The following is a 13,988-nucleotide window of genomic DNA, read 5'->3' on the forward strand; positions in this document are numbered from 1 at the left end:
AATTTGCCCTATTGGAGTCAGTATATTATTTGCCTAGTAGTCATATTTTGGGTCGTATATATACATATATATATACCCACACACACACACACACACACATACATATATATTTATATACACACATAAAATATGATTATATCTTTTTCTCAGTCGCAGGCTCTGTCTCTCTTTCCCACACCCTCACAAAATAACCTTTTCACTACCCTCTATGTAGTTGACTGCACTGCTGGCAACCCTTGTCTCAATGGAGGTACTTGTGAGGAGAACGATACATGCACATGTACTAGTGGATTTAATGGAGATGTGTGTCAAACAGTTACCAACTTTGTTTATTTCAATATATAAAATGACCTCTGTGACATTTGCCCTTTGACCTCGTGAAGCTAAATTTTGTCAGATCCTTTGAACTCACATATGCAAACAAAAGCCAAATTTAAAGTGTTCCCCTCAAAAGTATTTATAGTAAGCGCGAGAACGAAAACGGGACAGAAGGAAAAACGACCCGAAAATATAGTGGGGAGATGCATAACAGTCTTCTGCAGCCATGAAGTATCCCCCTTAAATTAAAGACCAATTCATCCTTCAAATTCATATATTTTTCCTTTAAGGTAAGCAATAAATCCATATTTGATTCATTGCGCTAATTTCTGCTTACTATTTTAAAACCTTATTTTCATACAAATTTTACGTGTACTCCATTCAACTTATGCGTCTTTTTGAGCTCTTTTATAGTATTAAAAGCTGTGTACAGCGTCAAAAATGATTGGTTAGGTTCCATTTCTTTATGGTGTAATAGCTTAAAACAACAATATAATGACATTATGAATTCATACTTGTGCCCATATCTCTTTCTTTCGTTCTTTCTCTATTGCTATCTCTATTTAGTTTCCTGTAGTGGCAACAGCCCTTGTATGAATGGAGCATCCTGTGAGAACGACGCGTGTTCATGCTCTGTGGGATTGACTGGAGATCTGTGTGAAACAAGTATGAATTTCTAACACATCTTATTAAAATGAGTGTATGTGTGTGGTTTTCCATTTTGGTACTGTTTGACCAAACGCATTTTACGTGTTAAAGCCAAAATCGCATCCTGATGTCATTACGGAGGCCGCGTAGAAATGGAAAGTGAATTTCACTAACACGGGGAAGAAGACCCTCCCAACACATCCACCATCCTGTCGGTCTTTTCCCTCTATTTGGGGGGGGGGGGCGGGGTAAAATAAATGAAATCATGATTTTCACAAAAAATCATGCACACACACACAAAGACACAAAACAAAAAACTGCCATCTTTCCTGCGTACTATGGTAAACGGCAACCAAGAGTTAAGACAACTCACAGCTGTCTTAAAGTTTGGGGAAACTTTTTAGCCATTTGTATTTATGGAATACATACTGACTGCAGTTTCCAGAAACGTTACTTATCCATACATCCTAAATCAGTCTCAAAGGCGCAAAAACTCTTAGTCAAATTCTAAGATACACGTTTTGGCTCATTTTTTGTTTGCCTTCGACAGAAAATAGGACAAACCGCTTAGATTTTCGACTCAATCATGCTTATACCATTTATGGAATACGGGCCCCGATCGTAAAAAGTATACATAAAGAATATATAGGTCAGGTACAGAGTGGTATGATCAACGTGCCTTCCTTTTGTTGACAATCAGTCAACGTAATTTGTTTTCAAAGTTAAAAAAACATGAAATGAAGACAACTTAGGCGTTTTGATCTCTTACTTAGTCGCGTTAGTATTATGAAAATGTGATCCGGAACAGAGTCTCAATTCGGCCTATTACCCTTAAGTTTTCTGATAAATTTCTCCGTCAAGGAAATTAAAGAAAAAATATCACTGTTTGATATGCTGCCCTTATTTCTGTTACTTTTGACTCGTTTTCTTCCTGATAAGAAGGTTTATTTACACTCGAAATAATAATTGTAAATGCCCTGTAAAACTTTTGTTTAAATCAAAATATGCCTTGTTTAACTTAAGATTTGTATTATTTTCTTCCGATATTGAGTCATGTGCGTATTCAACAGTAATTGATAAGGATCAATTTTCTTATGGTGTAATAACGACGAAATAAAAACTAAGTTCGTTTCTACCCTCTATCTTTCTCGATATCAATTTCTTCTCTCTCTCTTTAGTTTCTTGTACTGACGGCAACCCTTGTATAAATGGAGCTACTTGTGAGAACGACACGTGTTCATGTTCTGAGGGATTGACTGGAGATCTCTGTGATACAAGTATGAAGTTCTAACAATCCTTATCTAATAAGAAAAGTCGCTATTCTTACCTTTCCTTGTTAACAAAAACTTACCCTTTATGTGTTTTAAAATAATTTTTAAATACATTTAGTGCATATAGAACATCGAAGTGTGGCAAAATAAAATTTCCTAATCTTTTTTTTTAGAGTTGAGAATTTTTGACATCAAATTTCGAAAGCGCATGATAAAATGTCTCCACAACCTACATTGTGGGAATCGGTAAATTTCGGCCCAATATATATATATATATATATATATATATATAACTTCATGAATACATAATTGGCCCTATTGGAGTCAGTATATTATTTGCCTAGTAGTCATATTTTGGGTCGTATATATAAAAAAAAAATATATATATATATATATATACATAAAATATGATTATATCTGGCAACCCTTGTCTCAATGGAGGTACTTGTAAGGAAAAGGATACATGCACATGTACTAGTGGTTTTAATGGAGATGTGTGTCAAACAGGTACCAACTTTGTTTATTTCAATATATAAAATGACCTCTGTGACATTTGCCCTTTGACCTCGTAAAGCTAAGTTTTGTCAGATCATTTGAACTCACATATGCAAACAAACGCCAAATTTAAAGTGTTCCCCTCAAAAGGATTTATAGTAATCGCGAGAACGAAAACGGGACAGAAGGAAAAACGACCCGAAAATATAGCGGGGAGATGCATAACAGTCTTCTGCAGCCATGAAGTATCCCCCTTAAATTAAAGACCAATTCATCCTTCAAATTCATATATTTTTCCTTTAAGTTAAGCAATAAATCCATATTTGACTCATTGCCCTAATTTCTGCTTACTTTTTTAAAACCTTATTTTCATACAAATTATACGTGTACTCCATTTAACTTATAATGGGTCTTTTTTAGCTCTTTTATAGTATTAAGTTGTGTACAGCGTCAAAAATGATTGGTTAGGTTCCATTTCTTTATGGTGTAATAGCTTAAAAACAACAATATGACATTAAAAGTTGACTGTTTCATTTTTTTTCTCACCATGCTGAAATTCAGCACACATGTTTCATGCAATATGAATATAGAGCCTGAATATTAATAATATTCAATATTAGATGAATTAAAAAATCATGCCTTCACAAATCTTGTAAATATGTCATACTTCAATAAGTTTCCATTAAGGTATCATCTTTATAACCTATTAATTTATTTTCTTTATCAATATATGCAATATACATGCATACATACACACCCATAACTTCATTTTCTACCATCTATCTTTCTCGATATCATTTTTCTCTCTCTCTCTAGTTTCCTGTACTGACGGCAACCCTTGTATGAATAGAGTTACTTGTGCGAACAACGCGTGTCCATGTTCTGCGGGGTTGACTGGAGTTCTATGTGATGCAAGTATGTAGTTCTAACAAACCTCTTTACAAAGGAGTGGCTTCCTTATTAAGGAAGCTTACCTTAAAAAAATACAATTTACAGTAGACCTAGTGCATAAAGAATACCGAAATGTGACATTGATTTTCTCGTAAATTTCTTGTGGGAAACGGTCAATATATGACCACATGAATGCATAATTTGCCCTATTGGAGTCAGAATATTATTTGCCTAGTAGTCATATTTTGGGTCGTATATATACATATATATATACCCCCCCCCCCCACACACACACACACACATATATATATATTTATATACACACATAAAATATGATTATATCTTTTTCTCAGTCGCAGGCTCTGTCTCTCTTTCCCACACCCTCACAAAATAACCTTTTCACTAACCCTCTATGTAGTTGACTGCACTGCTGGCAACCCTTGTCTCAGTGGAGGTACTTGTGAGGAGAACGATACATGCACTTGTACTAGTGGATTTAATGGAGATGTGTGTCAAACAGTTACCAACTTTGTCTATTTCAATATATAAAATGACCTCTGTGGCATTTGCCCTTTGACCTCGTGAAGCTAAGTTTTTTCAGATCATTTGAACTCACATATGCAAACAAACGCCAAATTTAAAGTGTTCCCCTCAAAAGGATTTATAGTAATCGCGAGAACGAAAACAGGACAGAAGGAAAAACGACCCGAAAATATAGCGGGGAGATGCATAACAGTCTTCTGCAGCCATGAAGTATCCCCCTTGAATTAAAAACCAATTCATCCTTTAAATTCATATATTTTTCCTTTAAGTTAAGCAATAAATCCATATTTGATTCATTGCCCTAATTTCTGCTTACTTTTTTAAAACCTTATTTTCATACAAATTTTACGTGTACTCCATTTAACTTATAATGGGTCTTTTTGAGCTCTTTTATAGTATTAAGTTGTGTACAGCGTCAAAAATGATTGGTTAGGTTCCATTTCTTTATGGTGTAATAGCTTAAAAACAACAATATGACATTAAAAGTTGACTGTTTCATTTTTTTTTCCACCATGCTGAAATTCAGCACACATGTTTCCTGCAATATGAATTTACGAGCCTGAATATTAATAATATTCAATATCAGATAAATTAAAATATCATGCCTTCAAAAATCTTGTAAATGTGGCATACTTCAATAAGTTTCCATTAAGATATCATCTTTATAACCTATTAATTTATTTTCTTTATGAAGATATGCAATATACATGCATACATACACACCAAGAACTTCATTTTCTACCATCTATCTTTCTCGATATCATTTTCCTCTCTCTCTCTAGTTTCCTGTACTGACGGCAACCCTTGTATGAATGGAGCTACTTGTGAGAACGACACGTGTTCATGTTCTGAGGGATTGACTGGAGTTCTATGTGATACAAGTATGTTGTTCTAACAAACCTTATTACAAAGGAGTGACTTTCTTATTAAGGAAGCTTACCTTAAAAAAATACAATTTACAGTAGATCTAGTGCATAAAGAATACCGAAATGTGACATTGATTTTCTCGTAAATTTCTTGTGGGAAACGGTCAATATATGACCCCATGAATGCATAATTTGCCCTATTGGAGTCAGTATATTATTTGCCTAGTAGTCATATTTTGGGTCGTATATATACATATATATATACCCACACACACACACACACACACATACATATATATTTATATACACACATAAAATATGATTATATCTTTTTCTCAGTCGCAGGCTCTGTCTCTCTTTCCCACACCCTCACAAAATAACCTTTTCACTACCCTCTATGTAGTTGACTGCACTGCTGGCAACCCTTGTCTCAATGGAGGTACTTGTGAGGAGAACGATACATGCACATGTACTAGTGGATTTAATGGAGATGTGTGTCAAACAGTTACCAACTTTGTTTATTTCAATATATAAAATGACCTCTGTGACATTTGCCCTTTGACCTCGTGAAGCTAAATTTTGTCAGATCCTTTGAACTCACATATGCAAACAAAAGCCAAATTTAAAGTGTTCCCCTCAAAAGGATTTATAGTAAGCGCGAGAACGAAAACGGGACAGAAGGAAAAACGACCCGAAAATATAGTGGGGAGATGCATAACAGTCTTCTGCAGCCATGAAGTATCCCCCTTAAATTAAAGACCAATTCATCCTTCAAATTCATATATTTTTCCTTTAAGGTAAGCAATAAATCCATATTTGATTCATTGCGCTAATTTCTGCTTACTATTTTAAAACCTTATTTTCATACAAATTTTACGTGTACTCCATTCAACTTATGCGTCTTTTTGAGCTCTTTTATAGTATTAAAAGCTGTGTACAGCGTCAAAAATGATTGGTTAGGTTCCATTTCTTTATGGTGTAATAGCTTAAAACAACAATATAATGACATTATGAATTCATACTTGTGCCCATATCTCTTTCTTTCGTTCTTTCTCTATTGCTATCTCTATTTAGTTTCCTGTAGTGGCAACAGCCCTTGTATGAATGGAGCATCCTGTGAGAACGACGCGTGTTCATGCTCTGTGGGATTGACTGGAGATCTGTGTGAAACAAGTATGAATTTCTAACACATCTTATTAAAATGAGTGTATGTGTGTGGTTTTCCATTTAGGTACTATTTGACCAAACGCATTTTACGTGTTAAAGCCAAAATCGCATCCTGATGTCATTACGGAGGCCGCGTAGAAATGGAAAGTGAATTTCACTAACACGGGGAAGAAGACCCTCCCAACACATCCACCATCCTGTCGGTCTTTTCCCTCTATTTGGGGGGGGGGCGGGGTAAAATAAATGAAATCATGATTTTCACAAAAAATCATGCACACACACACAAAGACACAAAACAAAAAACTGCCATCTTTCCTGCGTACTATGCTAAACGGCAACCAAGAGTTAAGACAACTCACAGCTGTCTTAAAGTTTGGGGAAACTTTTTAGCCATTTGTATTTATGGAATACATACTGACTGCAGTTTCCAGAAACGTTACTTAGCCATACATCCTAAATCAGTCTCAAAGGCGCAAAAACTCTTAGTCAAATTCTAAGATACACGTTTTGGCTCATTTTTTGTTTGCCTTCGACAGAAAATAGGACAAACCGCTTAGATTTTCGACTCAATCATGCTTATACCATTTATGGAATACGGGCCCCGATCGTAAAAAGTATACATAAAGAATCTATAGGTCAGGTACAGAGTGGTATGATCAACGTGCCTTCCTTTTGTTGACAATCAGTCAACGTAATTTGTTTTCAAAGTTAAAAAAACATGAAATGAAGACAACTTATAGCGTTTTGATCTCTTACTTAGTCGCGTTAGTATTATGAAAATGTTATCCGGAACAGAGTCTCAATTCGGCCTATTACCCTTAAGTTTTCTGATAAATTTCTCCGTCAAGGAAATTAAAGAAAAAATATCACTGTTTGATATGCTGCCCTTATTTCTGTTACTTTTGACTCGTTTTCTTCCTGATAAGAAGGTTTATTTACACTCGAAATAATAATTGTAAATGCCCTGTAAAACTTTTGTTTAAATCAAAATATGCCTTGTTTAACTTAAGATTTGTATTATTTTCTTCCGATATTGAGTCATGTGCGTATTCAACAGTAATTGATAAGGATCAATTTTCTTATGGTGTTATAACGACGAAATAAAAACTAAGTTCGTTTCTACCCTCTATCAATTTCTTCTCTCTCTCTTTAGTTTCTTGTACTGACGGCAACCCTTGTATAAATGGAGCTACTTGTGAGAACGACACGTGTTCATGTTCTGAGGGATTGACTGGAGATCTCTGTGATACAAGTATGAAGTTCTAACAATCCTTATCTAATAAGAAAAGTCGCTATTTTTACCTTTCCTTGTTAACAAAAACTTACCCTTTATGTGTTTTAAAATAATTTTTTTAATACATTTAGTGCATATAGAACATCGAAGTGTGGCAAAATAAAATTTCCTAATTTTTTTTTCTAGAGTTGAGAATTTTTGACATCAAATTTCGAAAGCGCATGATAAAATGTCTCCACAACCTACATTGTGGGAATCGGTAAATTTGGGCCCAATATATATATATAACTTCATGAACACATAATTGGCCCTATTGGAGTCAGTATATTATTTGCCTAGTAGTCATATTTTGGGTTGTATATATACATATATATATACCCACACACACACACACACACACATATATATATATTTATATACACACATAAAATATGATTATATCTTTTTCTCAGTCGCAGGCTCTGTCTCTCTTTCCCACACCCTCACAAAATAACCTTTTCACTAACCCTCTATGTAGTTGACTGCACTGCTGGCAACCCTTGTCTCAATGGAGGTACTTGTGAGGAGAACGATACATGCACATGTACTAGTGGATTTAATGGAGATGTGTGTCAAACAGTTACCAACTTTGTTTATTTCAATATATAAAATGACCTCTGTGACATTTGCCCTTTGACCTCGTGAAGCTAAATTTTGTCAGATCCTTTGAACTCACATATGCAAACAAAAGCCAAATTTAAAGTGTTCCCCTCAAAAGGATTTATAGTAAGCGCGAGAACGAAAACGGGACAGAAGGAAAAACGACCCGAAAATATAGTGGGGAGATGCATAACAGTCTTCTGCAGCCATGAAGTATCCCCCTTAAATTAAAGACCAATTCATCCTTCAAATTCATATATTTTTCCTTTAAGGTAAGCAATAAATCCATATTTGATTCATTGCGCTAATTTCTGCTTACTATTTTAAAACCTTATTTTCATACAAATTTTACGTGTACTCCATTCAACTTATGCGTCTTTTTGAGCTCTTTTATAGTATTAAAAGCTGTGTACAGCGTCAAAAATGATTGGTTAGGTTCCATTTCTTTATGGTGTAATAGCTTAAAACAACAATATAATGACATTATGAATTCATACTTGTGCCCATATCTCTTTCTTTCGTTCTTTCTCTATTGCTATCTCTATTTAGTTTCCTGTAGTGGCAACAGCCCTTGTATGAATGGAGCATCCTGTGAGAACGACGCGTGTTCATGCTCTGTGGGATTGACTGGAGATCTGTGTGAAACAAGTATGAATTTCTAACACATCTTATTAAAATGAGTGTATGTGTGTGGTTTTCCATTTTGGTACTGTTTGACCAAACGCATTTTACGTGTTAAAGCCAAAATCGCATCCTGATGTCATTACGGAGGCCGCGTAGAAATGGAAAGTGAATTTCACTAACACGGGGAAGAAGACCCTCCCAACACATCCACCATCCTGTCGGTCTTTTCCCTCTATTTGGGGGGGGGCGGGGTAAAATAAATGAAATCATGATTTTCACAAAAAATCATGCACACACACACAAAGACACAAAACAAAAAACTGCCATCTTTCCTGCGTACTATGCTAAACGGCAACCAAGAGTTAAGACAACTCACAGCTGTCTTAAAGTTTGGGGAAACTTTTTAGCCATTTGTATTTATGGAATACATACTGACTGCAGTTTCCAGAAACGTTACTTAGCCATACATCCTAAATCAGTCTCAAAGGCGCAAAAACTCTTAGTCAAATTCTAAGATACACGTTTTGGCTCATTTTTTGTTTGCCTTCGACAGAAAATAGGACAAACCGCTTAGATTTTCGACTCAATCATGCTTATACCATTTATGGAATACGGGCCCCGATCGTAAAAAGTATACATAAAGAATCTATAGGTCAGGTACAGAGTGGTATGATCAACGTGCCTTCCTTTTGTTGACAATCAGTCAACGTAATTTGTTTTCAAAGTTAAAAAAACATGAAATGAAGACAACTTATAGCGTTTTGATCTCTTACTTAGTCGCGTTAGTATTATGAAAATGTTATCCGGAACAGAGTCTCAATTCGGCCTATTACCCTTAAGTTTTCTGATAAATTTCTCCGTCAAGGAAATTAAAGAAAAAATATCACTGTTTGATATGCTGCCCTTATTTCTGTTACTTTTGACTCGTTTTCTTCCTGATAAGAAGGTTTATTTACACTCGAAATAATAATTGTAAATGCCCTGTAAAACTTTTGTTTAAATCAAAATATGCCTTGTTTAACTTAAGATTTGTATTATTTTCTTCCGATATTGAGTCATGTGCGTATTCAACAGTAATTGATAAGGATCAATTTTCTTATGGTGTAATAACGACGAAATAAAAACTAAGTTCGTTTCTACCCTCTATCAATTTCTTCTCTCTCTCTTTAGTTTCTTGTACTGACGGCAACCCTTGTATAAATGGAGCTACTTGTGAGAACGACACGTGTTCATGTTCTGAGGGATTGACTGGAGATCTCTGTGATACAAGTATGAAGTTCTAACAATCCTTATCTAATAAGAAAAGTCGCTATTTTTACCTTTCCTTGTTAACAAAAACTTACCCTTTATGTGTTTTAAAATAATTTTTTAAATACATTTAGTGCATATAGAACATCGAAGTGTGGCAAAATAAAATTTCCTAATTTTTTTTTCTAGAGTTGAGAATTTTTGACATCAAATTTCGAAAGTGCATGATAAAATGTCTCCACAACCTACATTGTGGGAATCGGTAAATTTCGGCCCAATATATATATATATATATATATATATATAACTTCATGAACACATAATTGGCCCTATTGGAGTCAGTATATTATTTGCCTAGTAGTCATATTTTGGGTCGTATATATAGATATATATATACCCACACACACACACACACATATATATATTTATATACACACATAAAATATGATTAGATCTTTTTCTTAGTCGCAGGCTCTGTCTCTCTTTCCTACACCCTCACAAAATAACCTTTTCACTAACCCTCTATGTAGTTGACTGCACTGCTGGCAACCCTTGTCTCAATGGAAGTACTTGTGAGGAGAACGATACATGCACTTGTACTAGTGGATTTAATGGAGATGTGTGTCAAACAGTTACAAACTTTGTCTATTTCAATATATAAAATGACCTCTGTGGCATTTGCCCTTTGACCTCGTGAAGCTAAGTTTTTTCAGATCATTTGAACTCACATATGCAAACAAACGCCAAATTTAAAGTGTTCCCCTCAAAAGGATTTATAGTAATCGCGAGAAAAAAAACGGGACAGAAGGAAAAACGACCCGAAAATATAGCGGGGAGATGCATAACAGTCTTCTGCAGCCATGAAGTATCCCCCTTAAATTAAAGACCAATTCATCCTTCAAATTCATATATTTTTCCTTTAAGTTAAGCAATAAATCCATATTTGATTCATTGCCCTAATTTCTGCTTACTTTTTTAAAACCTTATTTTCATACAAATTTTACGTGTACTCCATTTAACTTATAATGGGTCTTTTTGAGCTCTTTTATAGTATTAAGTTGTGTACAGCGTCAAAACTGATTGGTTAGGTTCCATTTCTTTATGGTGTAATAGCTTAAAAGCAACAACATGACATTAAAAGTTGACTGTTTCATTTTTTTTCTCACTATGCTGAAATTCAGCACACATGTTTCCTGCAATATGAATATAGAGCCTGAATATTAATAATATTCAATATTAGATGAATTAAAAAATCATGCCTTCACAAATCTTGTAAATATGTCATACTTCAATAAGTTTCCATTAAGATATCATCTTTATAACCTATTAATTTATTTTCTTTATGAAGATATGCAATATACATGCATACATACACACCCATAACTTCATTTTCTACCATCTATCTTTCTCGATATCATTTTTCTCTCTCTCTCTAGTTTCCTGTACTGACGGCAACCCTTGTATGAATGGAGTTACTTGTGCGAACGACGCGTGTCCATGTTCTGCGGGGTTGACTGGAGTTCTATGTGATGCAAGTATGTAGTTCTAACAAACCTCTTTACAAAGGAGTGGCTTCCTTATTCAGGAAGCTTACCTTAAAAAAATACAATTTACAGTAGACTTAGTGCATAAAGAATACCAAATTGTGACGACATTGATTTTCTCGTAAATTTCTTGTGGGAAACGGTTAATTGGGGCCTAATATATGACCTCATGATCGCATAATTTGCCCTATTGGAGTCAGTATATTATTTGCCTAGTAGTCATATTTTGGGTCGTATATATACATATATATATACCCACACACACACATACATATATATATTTATATACACACATAAAATATGATTATATCTTTTTCTCAGTCGCAGGCTCTGTCTCTCTTTCCCACACCCTCACAAAATAACCTTTTCACTAACCCTCTATGTAGTTGACTGCACTGCTGGCAACCCTTGTCTCAGTGGAGGTACTTGTGAGGAGAACGATACATGCACTTGTACTAGTGGATTTAATGGAGATGTGTGTCAAACAGTTACCAACTTTGTCTATTTCAATATATAAAATGACCTCTGTGACATTTGCCCTTTGACCTCGTGAAGCTAAGTTTTGTCAGATCATTTGAACTCACATATGCAAACAAACGCCAAATTTAAAGTGTTCCCCTCAAAAGGATTTATAGTAATCGCGAGAAGGAAAAACGACCCGAAAATATAGCGGGGAGATGCATAACAGTCTTCTGCAGCCATGAAGTATCCCCCTTAAATTAAAGACCAATTCATCCTTCAAATTCATATATTTTTCCTTTAAGTTAAGCAATAAATCCATATTTGATTCATTGCCCTAATTTCTGCTTACTTTTTTAAAACCTTATTTTGATACAAATTTTACGTGTACTCCATTTAACTTATAATGGGTCTTTTTGAGCTCTTTTATAGTATTAAGTTGTGTACAGCGTCAAAACTGATTGGTTAGGTTCCATTTCTTTATGGTGTAATAGCTTAAAAACAACAATTTAATGACATTAAAAGTTGATTGTATCATCTCTCTTTCTGTCACCATGTTCTTTCAATCTCTCTCTCTCGCTATCTCTATTTAGTTTCATGTATGGCCGGCAACCCTTGTATGAATGGAGCTACCTGTGCTAACGACGCGTGTACATGTTCTGCAGGATTGACTGGAGATCTGTGTGAAACAAGTATGAAGTTCCAACACATTTCATCATAATGAGTGGATGTTTGCTTTTCCATATTTGTACTGTTCGACCTAACGGATATACTAACAGAAATGGACTGTCTGCCATTTATTGATAACTTTATCACTATGTAGTCTGATTTTAAGGTTTTTTTTTACCGTGCTGAAATTCGGCACACATGTTGCTTGAGAAAGTAAGATGCAAGCCTGATTAAAAATAGTAATAATCGGTATCTGACAAAAATGAAACGATGTTTTAAAATTATACCTCAAAATCAAATTTGTTTATTTCATGTCATATTGAATAAGTTTCCTTTCAATATCATCTCTATAACCTGTTAATTGATTTTTATCTTTAAGATATTCCAAACTATATACAAGGCTTTGATAGGTGTGATACAGACAGGCATGATCAACGTGTCTACCCTCCGTTCAATATCAGTCAACGTGGGTTTTCACATAGTACAATTAAAAATGAATCTCTTTCCTGGTAGTGTTAGCATTATGAATATAATAACAGGAACAGAGTATTTCTGTGGTCAAATGCTTTTTCTGATTAATTTCTCCTTTAAGCAAATTTAAGAAAAAAGGAGTAATCACTATTTGATATGATGCTCTTATTTCTGCTTACTTATGACTCGGTTTCTTCCTGATAAGCAGGTTAGTTTATACTTGATATGACGTAATACTTGTAATTACCATGTTTAAAGGCCCGGTCCCACTGCACTTGCAGATGTAGAGAGGATGTAAAACTGAAAAAAATATTGCCTTCCGTTGGAAAACGTTATGTATCCGTTATGTACTCTTCGTATACGTGTTTCATACGCTTTATATCCATCGAGCATCCGTCCACTGTGATTTCATTGTTCACCCATTTTGTCCATTATCTGGAGCGGATAAAAACGGATGGAGCCACCCCGAAATTTTGTTTGTCCACTGTATCGGTTCTGAATACGTTTGGTGTCCGTCGGCCTGTGGGACCAGGCCTTTAACTTAAGATCTATGGTTTTTTTTTCCACTGTTGAGTCATGTGCGTTTTTAAAAATAATTGATAAAAGTCAATTTTCTTATGGTTTAATAACAACGAAATAGAAAATTAATCAATTTTTACATTCTGTCTTTCACGATATCATTCTCTCTCTCTCTCTCTCTCTCTCTTCCTCTCTCTAGTTTCCTGTTCTACCGGCAACCCTTGTATGAACACAGGTACCTGTGAGAACGACGCATGTTCATGTTCTGCTGGATTGTCTGGAAATATGTGTGACTTATTTATAATGAGTGTCTATTTTTCGATTTTCCTTACTCAGGAAACTTAACTTACCTTTATAAATATTCCTCTCTATCTCTTTTTTT

The 13,988-nt window shown here is 34.8% G+C and overlaps 1 protein-coding gene across 7 annotated transcripts in view; it reads left to right on the plus strand.

The window, feature by feature from the left end:
* LOC129265378 (neurogenic locus notch homolog protein 1-like) overlaps window positions 1–13,988 on the plus strand; it is a 68,250-nt gene that overhangs the window by 29,322 nt on the left and 24,940 nt on the right. For 2 of the 7 annotated variants that reach the window (XM_064102241.1, XM_064102247.1), the window contains 10 exons: window positions 886–984; window positions 2,145–2,243; window positions 3,549–3,647; window positions 4,949–5,047; window positions 6,107–6,205; window positions 7,353–7,451; window positions 8,622–8,720; window positions 9,867–9,965; window positions 11,381–11,479; window positions 12,541–12,639. In XM_064102241.1, coding sequence (XP_063958311.1) covers window positions 886–984; window positions 2,145–2,243; window positions 3,549–3,647; window positions 4,949–5,047; window positions 6,107–6,205; window positions 7,353–7,451; window positions 8,622–8,720; window positions 9,867–9,965; window positions 11,381–11,479; window positions 12,541–12,639 — 990 coding nt within the window. The remainder of the gene's footprint in view (window positions 1–885; window positions 985–2,144; window positions 2,244–3,548; window positions 3,648–4,948; window positions 5,048–6,106; window positions 6,206–7,352; window positions 7,452–8,621; window positions 8,721–9,866; window positions 9,966–11,380; window positions 11,480–12,540; window positions 12,640–13,988) is intronic. The other 5 variants (XM_064102243.1, XM_064102242.1, XM_064102244.1 and 2 more) reach the window with 5 other exon arrangements.

Source organism: Lytechinus pictus, chromosome 7 (genome assembly GCF_037042905.1).
Source record: "Lytechinus pictus isolate F3 Inbred chromosome 7, Lp3.0, whole genome shotgun sequence".
NCBI classification, from domain to species: Eukaryota; Metazoa; Echinodermata; class Echinoidea; order Temnopleuroida; family Toxopneustidae; genus Lytechinus; species Lytechinus pictus.